Raw genomic sequence first — 13,196 nt, 5'->3', positions numbered from 1 at the left:
TCTTGCCAAGACAGGCTTGTCTAAGAAAGACGGGGGGGGGGGAGGAGGACCAGGATTATCGGAATGTGAATGACGAATGGAATGTGATCTAAACCTGGCAGAGCCCTCGCATATATTTGGCAAGCCTGGAAAATTAATGGACAGACCAAGGATAAATTCTTTATGGAGGTGTGGAATGGTGTCTGTCCCTATGTGATATGATTTTTGGGAAGTGTAAAACCCACACAGAGGATGTTTGTCTCCAATCCGCTTGTGAAGATTATCAGAGATTGCAAAGAAAGGAATATACGATAACAACAAGAAGATGAAGAAAGTAAGAAAGAGACTATCTGGACAGAACTGGATAGAACTGTCTAATTAAAGCAGCAATATAAGTGATGTTTGGACCACCATTCGGAGCTTGGAGTATGGGCACAACAAAATTTTAAAATTTGGCTGTATAATTCGGAATTAATGTGATTTGGAAATGATGTGATTTGATAGGCCTGTTAATAAAAATTATATTTTAAAAAGAAAACAACTGCTTTACCCTTAGGCTAATGGATTACTCAAAATTAAAGTGTGAATGCGGGGCAGCGATCCCCACTTCCCCTCCTAGGAGTGCTTTGAAATGGTTCCATGCAGAAGTGTTCATAGGTTGGCAGGAGGTGAGAGCAAACAACAGGAGCTCACCTCATCACGGGGATTCGAACCACCAACCTTCTGATCGGCAAGCCCTAGGCTCTGTGGTTTAAGCCACAGTGCCACCCGCGTCCCTATCCCAGGTTATTTCCAAGTATACTCAATTACCAGATATTGAAGGAGGGGTAATAAAACAATTCGCTGCAAGGGTGGGGAGAAAGTGCACATACAACGAAGAGGATAAACATGAGGAAGCATAGAAGAAATTACATGCCGTTCTCATTTTCAATGGGACATTAGCAATGAATGGGGCTCAAGGCATACTTTCCACTCCTTAAGCCACTCCTGGCTCCAGACTTCCTGAAACTTGACTGCGGCCCACCTTCCGCGTAGATTTAAAGCGAGCCTGAGGAGCATATCTCGGTGTCGCTCGGCCGTCACAGCGCTGAAAACCTGCTGCTATTCTTAGGTTCCTCTCCCCGCAAATGCATACCTCTCCAGCACAAAGGTGATGCAATGCGTTCCGGACACTTTATTTTTAATTTCCCATCAAGGGAGCCGCACCTCGGGAAAGGCAAGAGGGTGAAAGTATGCAGACAGAGACAGGCACGGAGGAGATCTGCAGCTCAGCTCTCCTCCCTCAGCAAGGAATCTGGATCCAAACGTTCGTGCAGCTTCGCTCCTGTCCACCCTGCAAAGCGGCAAGATGAAACTGCTGGGGATTCTGGCAGCAGGAATCAATTACCTGATTCTCCTGCTCTTCTCTATCTTCTTAACAGGTAGGCCGCTGGAGCCGTCTTAGTGGTGGTCAGCAATCTGACCAATCAGGGAGAAAAGAAAAGAAAAGAGTAGGGGGCGAGCAGGACCCCTCCTCCTGCTCCTGTTGCTCCTGTGATGCCATAAAATGTGGAGGTTATTCTCACTGTGTCTCACTGTCCATCCAGGGTGGTTGGAGGAACTGCTTCTTCAGATGACCTGTTTATTGGTCCTGGTTTGCTTGTCCAATGCTTACACAGAAGAAGGGATGGACGAACATCAAAGATGCTCAAGCAGCGTGGTGTAGTGGTTAGAGTGTCAGACTAGGACCTGAGGGAACAGGGTTCAAATCCCCACCTGTACAAGAAATGCACTAGCTGACCTTGGGACAGCCATTGCATCCCCTCCGACATGTTGAGTCCCCAAACCGGGATGCAGGTATCTTCCCGTCCATGATATCGCATGAGTCATGTGACCCAGATGACATCACAGCGCTCCCAACATATGCTTTCTATTCAGGGCCGTGCTCTCACAGTGCCCCAGACCACACATTTTGTGGCGCCATGCAAGATCTGGAAAAGCAAAGCTTTTTTAGGACAAAATCTTCCAGGGCGGTGGAAATTGAGTGTCCTGGTTTTATGGGACACTTGCAGGCTATGCCGCTGCCCCTCAGCCTAACCAACCCCACAGGGTCTTTGTGGGGATTAAATGAGGAGTTTCTTCATAAAAGTGATACACCACACTTTGTGGTACCAGTAGCTCCAGTTGTGTTAGTAGATCGTAGAATCAGAGAGTTGGACGGGACCCTGAGGATCATCTAGTCCAACCCCCTGAAATTCAGGAATATGCAGCTGTCCCAGGCAGGGATCGAACCTGCAAACTTGCCATTATCAGCACCACACTCTAACCAACTCAGCTATCCAGGGTGATAGGTAGTCTTGGCAGATTATAAATTTAACAAGAACAGTAAGAGGCCCTACTAAATGTGCTCTGAACTGGGTATTCTTAATATCTGGCATGAGAATTGGGGAAGCTTAGAGTCTGAGATGTCAGCCCCCCAAATGTCAGCACACAATCTGACCAGCCACTGGCATAGCTGTCAAGGTTTCCCTTTTTTTAAGGGAAATTCCCTTATTCCGAATAGGATTCCTCACAAGAAAAGGGAAAAGTTGACAGCTATGACCATGGGGTTTGAGCCCAAAGAGCCAGCAAGAGTTGGCTACTAGATGTCAGTGTCGTGTGAGGCGATGCTAGCACATGTATGGTTTGTTTTTTTAGAGAGGTGGATTGAAAACCAGTTTGTTTGGGTTGGGATGGGGGAAAGCTCATCTGTCAAGGAGAAACTGTCACTGCAAAAAAAACAAGCCCTTGTGTCTGCAATAAGATTCTTTTCTTACGGGAAGGGTGACTGACGTGAATAAAGGCAAAAGTTGAAACAGAGTTCAAGCCTGCTTTGAAAGCCAGGACTAAGGCCAAGAAGAACAAGCTGAAAAAGGGAGACACAGGGATGAAGAAAGTACTTGTCTGCACCATCAGAGTCACTATCTGCTCTGGCTTGCCCTTGGGCTGCCTCTCTTCCCTCACTGAGTCCACCTCAGGCTTTGTCAACGTGGTGCTCTCCAGATAAGAAGAAGAAGAAGAGTTTGGATTTGCTATCCCGCCTTTCACTACCCGAAGGAGTCTCAAAGCGGCTAACATTCTCCTTTCCCTTCCTCCCCCACAACAAACACTCTGTGAGGTGAGTGGGGCTGAGAGACTTCAGAGAAGTGTGACTGGCCCAAGGTCACCCAGCAGCTGCATGTGGAGGAGCGGAGACGTGAACCCGGTTCACCAGATTACGAGTCTACCGCTCTTAACCACTACACCACATTATACTCTCTAATATTGATATTGATGGGAGTTGTAGTTCAGAACATCTGGAGGGCACCATGTTGGTGAGGGCTGGCCTACCTCCCCACTGCCATTATCACAAGGTTGCTACCACTGGCTGGCTTGCCAAGCAGAGAGACAATGACCATAGAATCATAGAATTTTAGAGTTTGAAGGGACCCCAAGGCTCCTGTAGTCCAACCCGCTGCAATGCAGGAATGGTGGGAATGCTGTGGATAGTAGGAGAGGATATATTGTTTAAATATTATACTACCTCACTCATGATAGTGTCAGTAAGTGAGTACATTCCCCAGTATACAGCAGGAAGCTACCGTAGTTGGTAGATTCGTTTGAATCTGTTTACTTAAGCAATTCAATCTGGCTTGTCCGGTTTGGATCCTGGTAAATTCCACTGTGATCCCTTTTAAAAAGAATAAAGACGCAACAGTCTTTTCTTAAAGTAATGATAAGAAGTTTACTTACGTTCAGTTCACAGTAGGTTCCCTGAAGGCAGGCTTTAGTTTGTAGTTACAGAAAAGAGAGTGGGTTCATCCCATGTTGGGAAATGAGCCCATGTGCTGCTGGCTGAGAGCCAGCAGACAGCTAAATACCGTATTTTTTGCTCTATAAGACTCACTTTTTCCCTCCTAAAAAGTAAGGGGAAATGTGTGTGCGTCTTATGGAGCGAATGCAAGCTGCGCAGCTATCCCAGAAGCCAGAACAGCAAGAGGGATTGCTGCTTTCACTGCGCTGCGATCCCTCTTGCTTTTCTGGCTTCTGAGATTCAGAATATTTTTTTTCTTGTTTTCCTCTTCCAAAAACTAGTTGTGTTTTATGGTCTGGTGCGTCTTATAGAGCGAAAAATACGGTACATCAAGATGGTATAACGTGAAGAAGAAGTGGAAAGATGGTTGCGTGACTGGCCCTTTTATTGGGCCTCACGGGTTCACACCCATCTACCTGGTCACACGCACGGGGAGGATGTCCAGGTGTGACAGGAAGTCCTCACGGCTGGAGTAACATCCCCCTGTGTGTCCACTCTAGGCAAACAGGAAGCGTTGTACTTGACTGCTTATGTTACATCCCACAGGAATAATGATGTCAACTATTTATGGCTTGTTCTGTGGAAAGGTTACACGATGCTGCATCAAGCAAGTGCTGTCCCATACTTCCCAGTGCATCTTTCCCGTCACTTTTCGTATCGCTTAAAAAAAGGCCATTTTAGGGAGTGAAATTGGTTTGTTGCTCAAGATCTCAAAATCAGCTTTAATTCCGCAACCTGAATTTGCTGGTATGTGACTCTCACATGAAGAAAATGGCACCAAAAAGAATCCAAGGTTTGCGGATTTCACAGAGGGATTTCACACCTCCCTGCACCCCATTATTTGAGTACTGTGTAATGTATGAATTAGGTTTGACAATTCTCTCCCATTATCAGCCACCAGTACAAATACACCTGTCAGCACTATGCTGCCCCTAGTGGCTCGGAGTGGTAGCGCATCAGGAGCCACAGAGAACACAATTGCACCCGCTGAAAAGATGAGGCCTACCAAAACACATCCCAGTGGAAACACAACTCGAGTGGAAGAACAGCACAGCTAAAAAGTGTGACTCTCAGCATGACTGAACCTGCTGAAGACTTAAGGTTTCACCACCCCTGCCACCTTCAAGATGGCTTATGGTCAGAGGGCCTTCTGGACTGTGCTTACCTGGTGCCAAGTGTGAACTGCAAGGGCTCCTGGGAAAGATGTTGCCATGGTTCATGAAGAAGATCAAGCATCTGCAACAATTAAATGGACTCCACTGGACTCCACTCTAAGATTACAGCATTAACCAGAAGCTCCTATAAGCTCAGGTTCTGTTAACATCTTGCTATCGTGAGCAAATGTGCTATGATACTAGTGAAGCTCAAGCTTCCAGGGCCCCTCATCTTGGAGAGACCCAGAAGCAAATTTGGTCTACATTGCTTTTTAAAAAATGGGCCTAGTAAACCCAATTTGAGTCGCGCGAGTCAAATTGATTAATTTTTGGTTGTCTATCTTTCAACAGTCCCAAGGTCTGAGAGTCACAGATGTTGCAGAGGTCTGGTGATCTGTAATAGAACAACCCCATTGAAGAAGATAACAAGAGTCACCCAGACCTCATTTCTTGGTGCCAAGGGGGGGCTCCATAACAGTTCAGGCTTCAGGGCCCCCCAAAATGTAGGTCCGTCACCACTTGTGATGTCACAAAAATTAGTTGTAAATAGTATATTTTGGGTCATGACCTTGCAAGGGGAGGAGAGGATATTTACAAAAGAGTAGGGTGATTTACTGGCTTAATAATTATTTGCCTGGATTCCCCTTTCTTAATAATAATAATAATAATAATAATAATAATAATAATACAGTGGTGCCTCGGGTTACATACGCTTCAGGTTACATATGCTTCAGGTTACATACGCTTCAGGTTACAGACTCCTCAGATTAAGAACTTTACCTCAGGATGAGAACAGAAATTGTGCTCTGGCGGCGTGGCAGCAGCAGGAGGCCCCATTAGCTAAAGTGGTGCTTCAGGTTAAGAACAGTTTCAGGTTAAGAACGGACCTCCGGAACAAATTAAGAACTTAACCTGAGGTACCACTGTACTGCCAGAAAGGTTGAATAGGCATTAAATTGGATGGGGGAAATAAAGGCTGACATTTTTATGTCAACAAAATGCTGGGCAAACAGAAAGAAAGGATGAGACCCGCATTCACAAGCAGTACCATTCCCATGTTAAACACTGATCTGGAAGCATCCTAACAAATTCCTTATGGCATGAGCTTTTGGGGGCTAAAGAACTTTACCTCAGGATGAGAACAGAAATTGTGCTCTGGCGGCGCGGCAGCAGGAGGCCCCATTAGCTAAAGTGGTGCTTCAGGTTAAGAACAGTTTCAGGTTAAGAACGGACCTCCGGAACAAATTAAGTACTTAACCCGAGGTACCACTGTAATAATAATAATAATTTATTATTTCTACCCTGCCCATCTGGCTAGGTTTCCCCAGCTACTCCAGGGAGCTTCCAACAAAAGTTTAAAAATACATTAAAACATCGGTCATTAAAAACTTCCCTAAATAGGGAAGTAAAAGGTAAAGGTAAAGGTACCCCTGCCCGTACGGGCCAGTCTTGACAGACTCTGGGGTTGTGCGCCCATCTCACTCAAGAAGCCAGGGGTCAGCGTTGTCCGCAGACACTTCCGGGTCACGTGGCCAGCGTGACAAAGCTGCATCTGGCGAGCCAGCGCAGCACACGGAAACGCCGTTTACCTTCCCACCAGTAAGCGGTCCCTATTTATCTACTTGCACCCGGGGGTGCTTTTGAACTGCTAGGTTGGCAGGCGCTGGGACCGAGCAGCGGGAGCGCACCCCGCCGCGGGGATTCGAACCGCCGACCTTTCGATCGGCAAGCCCTAGGCGCTGAGGCCTGAACAGCAGCTGCTGGAAACCACGGGAGGGGAGAGGGCGCTTGTGCTCGGAGGGTTTTCCATGTGTCTCTAGGTGGCCACTGTGAGAACAGGATGCTGGACTAGATAGGTCATTGGGCTGATCCAGGAAGCTCCCCATGTTCTTAGGAGTTTCGTTTTTCTCCTCACTTGCCAGCCACTGGTGTTGGCACATCAGGCAACATCACCGCAGGAACCACAAGCCCACCAGTGACCAACAGCACCATTCTGCCAGTTAACACTGCCAACACCACCGGGACATCTCTTGCTACCACAGCTTCATCCACAGTAACTCATGGCAACCAGCCATCAGACGCAAGCGACGACGCTGTGCTGCTAATGAGCATCACCACATCAGCAGGAGCCCATGTTGAAACTGATATTGCCACACCAGGTATGGATAGGCCTACTAAACTTCCTCGATTCCTTCCCAAGCTCACCTTTTGAAGGCCACCTTCTGTCGGCCCCTTTCTAACACCCTCTCCGTCGCCTTCTTTCACCGCAGGAACAGAGGTGACACAGAGTCCAGAAGATCAACCGTTGACGTTCTGGGGGATCATTCTGATCTCCTTAGCAGTGACTGCAACTATCACAGCAGGCTTCATTGGATGCTTCTTCTTCTTCTGCAGAGTAAGGTGGACATGCCAGCTTTCATCATATCATTGGGAGATGGGCCAATGACATAATCAGAGCCAGGATTCAAGTGATTAAGATGCTGGCAAGACACTGGCACTTTTCAACACAGCGGCTCCCTGGTAGCTCAGCTGGTTAGGTGCTGATCATGCAAAGGTTGCAGGTTTGTTCCTGTTGGTCTAGATCAGGGATGTCCAACAGGTCGATTGTGATCTACTGGTAGATCCCCGTGGTGTTTTGGTAGATCGCGGTCAATCTCTGGCTCCCTTTCCTCTGTGCTGGTAAATCTGACTCCTGCGCCGACCTCATCCCAGCTTCCATTGCTGTTTGAATTCAGGAAGGGAAGACAGAGCTCCCTCTGTGTGGCTGTTTTCATCCACAGGGATGTTTTTGTGAGGGACTTAACCCCAACCTCCCTTGCCTTCCTCCCCCCCCCCCACGGAACTCCCCTCACCCAGAAAGCCTGCACCTTAGCCCCCCCAAAATGGGGCTTTCCTCCTCCCAAAGAAAGCTCAACTTTGAGCTGAACCCCTTAAAAATGGGGGTAGATCACTGCCAGATTTTAATTCTGAAAGTGGATTGCAGTCTCTTGGGAGTTGGCCACCTCTGGACTAGATTATCCTCAGGGTCTCTTCCAACTCTGCAGTTCTATGATTGGCCCTAATGCCATGTGCTAAGCCAGCTAGATGCTTGCTAAAATAGTGTACAGTGGCAACAAGGAGAGATTGTCGCAGCATATATCATTTTGTTTGCAGATAAAAGTAAAGGTAAAGGGACCCCTGACCATTAGGTCCAGTCATGGCCGACTCTGGGGTTGCGGCGCTCATCTCGCTTTGTTGGTCGAGGGAGCCGGCGTACAGCTTCCGGGTCATGTGGCCAGCATGACTAAGCCGCTTCTGGTGAACCAGAGCGGCGCACGGAAACGCCGTTTACCTTCCCACCAGAGTGGTACCTATTTATCTACTTGCACTTTGTGCTTTCGAACTGCTAGGTTGGCAGGAGCAGGGACCGAGCAACGGGAGCTCACCCCGTTGTGGGGATTCAAACCGCCGACCTTCTGATCGGCAAGACCTAGGCTCTGTGGTTTAACCCACAACACCGCCTGCAGAGCAAAATAGATGTGAGTTGTTTATAGAATTTTTTTTAAAAAACACCTACTTATTAGCAGCCACAAAGATTGGGGAAGCGGCACTAAAGGAAAGGGTGTTCATCCTTTATATCCTGCCCCCTCTTCCTTTCCTCTCCCACCCTTCACAGAATCTGCCATTTGTTCAACTTTGGGGAAAGAGGCATATCATCTGCAGGAGGAGGTTAACAGCATTGCAGAGGTGTAGAAATTAGATTGGAGAAAGAGCATGAGAGGAAAGAGTTAAACATGCACACTCTCTCTCTCTCTCTCTCTCTCTCTCTCTCTCTCTCCCCCCCCCCCATGCCACTTCCTTGATCATCCACATGAGGCCACTAATGAGTTCTTGTTTTTAAAGAAGTACGGTAGATCCCAGTCATAATTTTGTATATCTCATCTAATGCAGTGCAAATAACGTCTTCATTGGGACAACAGCAAGGAAGAAAGGGGTTAAATGCTCTCTCCTTCTGCTGTGATCCCAGTCACAGAATTGTAGAGTTTGAAGGGACCTTGGGGGTCATCTAATCCCCTGAAATGCAGGAATTTCAGCTAAAGCATCCATGGCAGATGGCCACCCAACCTCTGCTTATAAACCTCTGAGGAAGGAGAGTCCAGGACCTCACAACAGAGTCCTTTTTACCATTAAATAGCTCTTACTGTCTTTTCTTGTAACTTGAATCCATTGGTTGGGGCCTACTCTCCAGAACAGGAGAATACAAGCTTGCTCCTTCTTCCATGTGACAGCCCTGTAAATATCTGAAGGTGGTTATAAAGTCTCCTCTAAGTCTCCTCTTGATTCCCAGATCTTTGATAATCTTGGTCACCTTTCTCTGCACACATTCCAGGTCGTCAGTATCCTTATATAGTGGTGCCCAGAACTGGACACAGTGTTTCATGTGTGGTCTGACCCGCCCCATGGCCCCGCCCCCATGGCCCCGCCCCCAGGTGCACAGCATGTGCACCTCTCCAGGTGCCGGAGCAGCTAGCTCCGCCTCTGGCTACCCCACCCAGTTTGACGCTATAATTATGGTCTCCTCCCAGAAGCTGCTATTTGTACTTCCTCATTAAATACAATGTATTTAACATGGCACATTAAATATAATGTATTTAACAACACATCTAATTTGGCTGGAAGGATCAGGATTCCTGACTTATTTCAGAGTTTTGGAGAAGAAATGTACTTACAGTCATACCTCATGTTACGTTCGCTTCATGTTACATTATTTCAGGATACGTCCCGCAGCGACCCGGAAGTACCGGAAAGGGTTACTTCCGGGTTTTGCCGCTCGCGCATGCACAGACACACAAAATGATGTCACGCGCATGCACAGAAGAGGCGAATCACAACCCGCACGCCACTGCGGGTTGTGCTCTTTTCATGTTGCGAACAGGCCTCCGGAAGGGATCCTGTTCGCAACCAGAGGTACCACTGTACTTACTGGCAATTAGAAAAATGGTTCAACAGTCTGAGTTGAAACTTGGCAGTGTAGGAAAGGTGAGCCATGAATCCTTGCTGAGTTGGGAGTAGAAACAATTACACACTTTGAATGAGTGACTTCATTTGATGAGTGACTTCATGAATATATATTATACTTGATGATTTTTAAAAATGCTTAAGCAGACACTATTGCCTGAGTCGGGCTTGTTGTTTTTTCTGGAACTATTGTTATCTTTCTTCCTCTTTGCTAACAAGAATACTTCTTTGTCTTTAATTGCAGATAAATAATTTCTAAGCCAAAATCCACGTTTCAGCTCCTCTTCCTTGTACCTTCCTTATTCAAGAGAATAAACAAGGAACTGCTGTCACACTTGTTCAGGGGTGCTGCAACCAGATCCTGTGGCAAGTGTGATCCCCAGAAGATCCATCCGTCATCATTTGAGCATCCTTAAACTGGAACCAGAAGTTCCATAACTCTCTTAAGTCTTCCCAACTCCTAACTCAAGCACCAGACCTTAACTCAAGTACAGAGAGACTTTAAAGCAATGTTGTGGAGCACCAATGTTTTCAAATGTGGAAAAAAATAAGACACACAAGGTATTTCTATCAAATATCTTTTGCATTGTCTTGGTTTTCTCAGCCTAAAAATGTAATGAAGTTACATAGTCGCATGCTAACGATCCCCTGATGGGTGAGATGTTCCAGTTAGCACTTGGGGTACTATTTCCTTTGCCACAAAATTCTGCAAAACATTGGGGGATCACCAAACACAAACATGAGACTTCGGTGTGCAATTGTGGAATCCAATTCCATGGGGAAACTTGCACTTCTTTGACTGCAGAAGGTGGCAGTAGGGATTATCTATAGATCATAAAGAAAACCCATTAAGCAATTATGACTCACTGCTATCCTGTTCTGCAAATGCTGATATATGCAAAAGTAGGCACCTATAATGTGTCTAATAGTTAGCACCACTTCTCATTCCCAGTGCTTCATTGCTACACAGACTTGCTGACTGCACAGCACGCTTCCCAGCCCACACAAAGCCTCAAGCTGCTGTTTGTTCTGTAATTTGCTGCTGTCACCTCAGTTGTATCCTCCAGGGAAGGGAACTTTTATTTGACAAGATTAGCTGAGGTATTGCAGGTTCTGTGTCTGGCAGCGTCATATAATTAATAAAATAGGCAGGGTTTTAATAGCACACTGGTGCCTTGGCCTTGACATTCTGTGCCAGCATGCAAGGTGAGTTATGCCTGCTGGGTATGAAGGTTTGATTAAACCCCAACACCGCTGACACCCCATGACCAATCATTCAGGGTGTATCTTAGCCCTCTAATGTTTGGTGAGTGATGCTCACAACAGGTGCTGCTATTGGCTCAGTGCGCTTTCTTTACATTAGAGAATTCTGACCCCCAAAAAATGGAAATGGGAGTCACCTGCTCTGGGCACTAGGGATGGGGGAGGGGATTCAGTTGCCATTTAAAGGGGAACTTACTTAATTCACACTTTCAGAAACAATGCACATGCCGAAACACACCCACCCTTTGAAATTCACGCTTCTTCAGATTTTGGAATGCAGTCCCCCAGTCCAGTAACATATACAAAAAATGCATATATTAGGGCAAAGTATGCATAAAATTGCATATATTAGTGAAAATAATATACCAAAATTGCATTTCATTACAAAAATCTCTTTGCAAAAACAAAAAAGTGTATTAGACAAAAGTGCATACAAAAATGTGCCTATCAAGAGAAATGTGCATGGATGAATTTTCACAAAAAAACTTTTTTAAAAAGGAAACACAAACTGATGTAGGAATGTGGAGAATCAATTGTAGAGCTGGAAGGGATCACAAAGGGCATCTGGTCCAACCAGCTGCAGTGCAGAAATCTAATTGTGCAATGCAGGGCTCAAACCCACAACCCTGAATCATATTGAGAGAGTCTCGTGCTCTACCAACTGAGCTATCCCACAGGCCCTGAAAAACAGATAGAACCCAAAATTTCCAGTGTCACTCATCTCTACCAGGCAAAGATGTTTGATGGGCATTCAGATTTCCTCTGCCCTTAATATACGCCCCCCCCCCCAGTCCTTTCAATGGGGCACACACAGAGCCAGCCCAAGTCATTTCACGGCCTAAGGTGAAAGACGCGATAACGCCATTTTAATTCTTCATACAGAAGTCAACCAGACTGGCGTTGGACTTTTACTTCATTATGAGTATTAGGATAGCACAGTGGTGGCAAACCTATGGCATGCGTGCCAGAAGGGGCAATCAGAGCCCTCCCTGTGGGCACGCGTGCCGTCGCCCCAGCACAGAAGGCGAGGGCAGCGCGTCGAGTCCTCAGCTCAACTTGTGTCTGAGTAGAAGTGCCTTGGATGAGGCGTCGGTGTGTGTGTGTGTGTACAAAATAGAGCCACAACCTCCAGAGTGATTTTCCCTTGGGGAGCCTCCACTGTGGGTGGGGAGGGTGCAGCGCTTTGCATGCGCTCAGAAGCGCACTGCCACATTGGTGGGCCGCCGAGTGTTCTGAGCAGCCGCCTTCCTCCTCCTGCTGCTGCTGCTGCTGCTGCAAGGTTAAGGCTTTACACCCCTTCTGGTTGGAGACAATGGGAGTGGATTCAGAAGTGGAGCGGAGGCTTTGCGCTCCCCATCGGAGCTGCCCGATCCCGCTCCTACTTGTGGGCAAGCAGGAGAAGGGCGGAGATCTCAGCTGGGAAGCACGAAGCCTCCATTTCTGAGAGATCCCCACCCTGCTCCTGCTTGCCCGCAAGTAGGCGAGGGAGCGGGCAGCTCAGCTGAGCAGCGCCTGGCTGCCTTCAAGTGGTGCAGAGGCTCTCAGATGCTGCCTCCACCTTCCCCAACCTCAGCAACTCTTCGGCCTGACTGCCTGCACGGGGTTGGTGGAGATCTGATGCGGAGGTGGGAGCTCCTTTAAACTTCTCCCTTGAGGAGAGTGCAGCCGCGAACCCCTCAATGGAGAGTGTGACGGAGCCTGCACCTCCCCAGCTGAGCAGCCCCGATCCAGCTCCTGTTCCCGTGCAAGCAGCAATGCTGCCTAGCAGAGCAGCCAGATCCCAGTCCTACTTGCCTGTAAGCAGGAGCAGGCTGGGGGGGGGGGTGATATCCCTTGCCCGCTGGCTTGCCGCCCAGGCCCAGCCTTCCCTCACTCAGTGCCTCCCGAGCAGGAGGGGGGGTGTTGCTGTTCCGCTTCTGAAAAAAGTTCGAAAACCAGAACACTCATTTTCGGGTTCCAAGTAGTTCGAGAACTAAGCTGTTCAAAAACCA

At 47.5% G+C, this 13,196-nt stretch overlaps 1 protein-coding gene across 1 annotated transcript; it reads left to right on the top strand.

Moving 5' to 3' along the window:
• The first annotated feature begins 1,156 nt into the window (after positions 1-1,156).
• On the top strand, positions 1,157-10,520 carry LOC309337276 (uncharacterized protein). Its single transcript, XM_081854052.1, has 4 exons — positions 1,157-1,400; positions 6,867-7,103; positions 7,215-7,339; positions 10,187-10,520. Exons 1-4 carry the CDS (start codon positions 1,328-1,330, stop codon positions 10,199-10,201), a joined length of 450 nt encoding a protein of 149 aa, XP_081710178.1. The 5' UTR covers positions 1,157-1,327; the 3' UTR covers positions 10,202-10,520.
• The last annotated feature ends 2,676 nt before the right edge of the window (positions 10,521-13,196 follow it).

Source organism: Podarcis erhardii (assembly GCF_964252035.2).
Source record: "Podarcis erhardii genome assembly, chromosome: 2".
NCBI lineage: Eukaryota > Metazoa > Chordata > Lepidosauria > Squamata > Lacertidae > Podarcis > Podarcis erhardii.
Note: the sequence above shows the minus strand (reverse complement) of the source record. Positions and strands in the feature narration are given on the sequence as shown.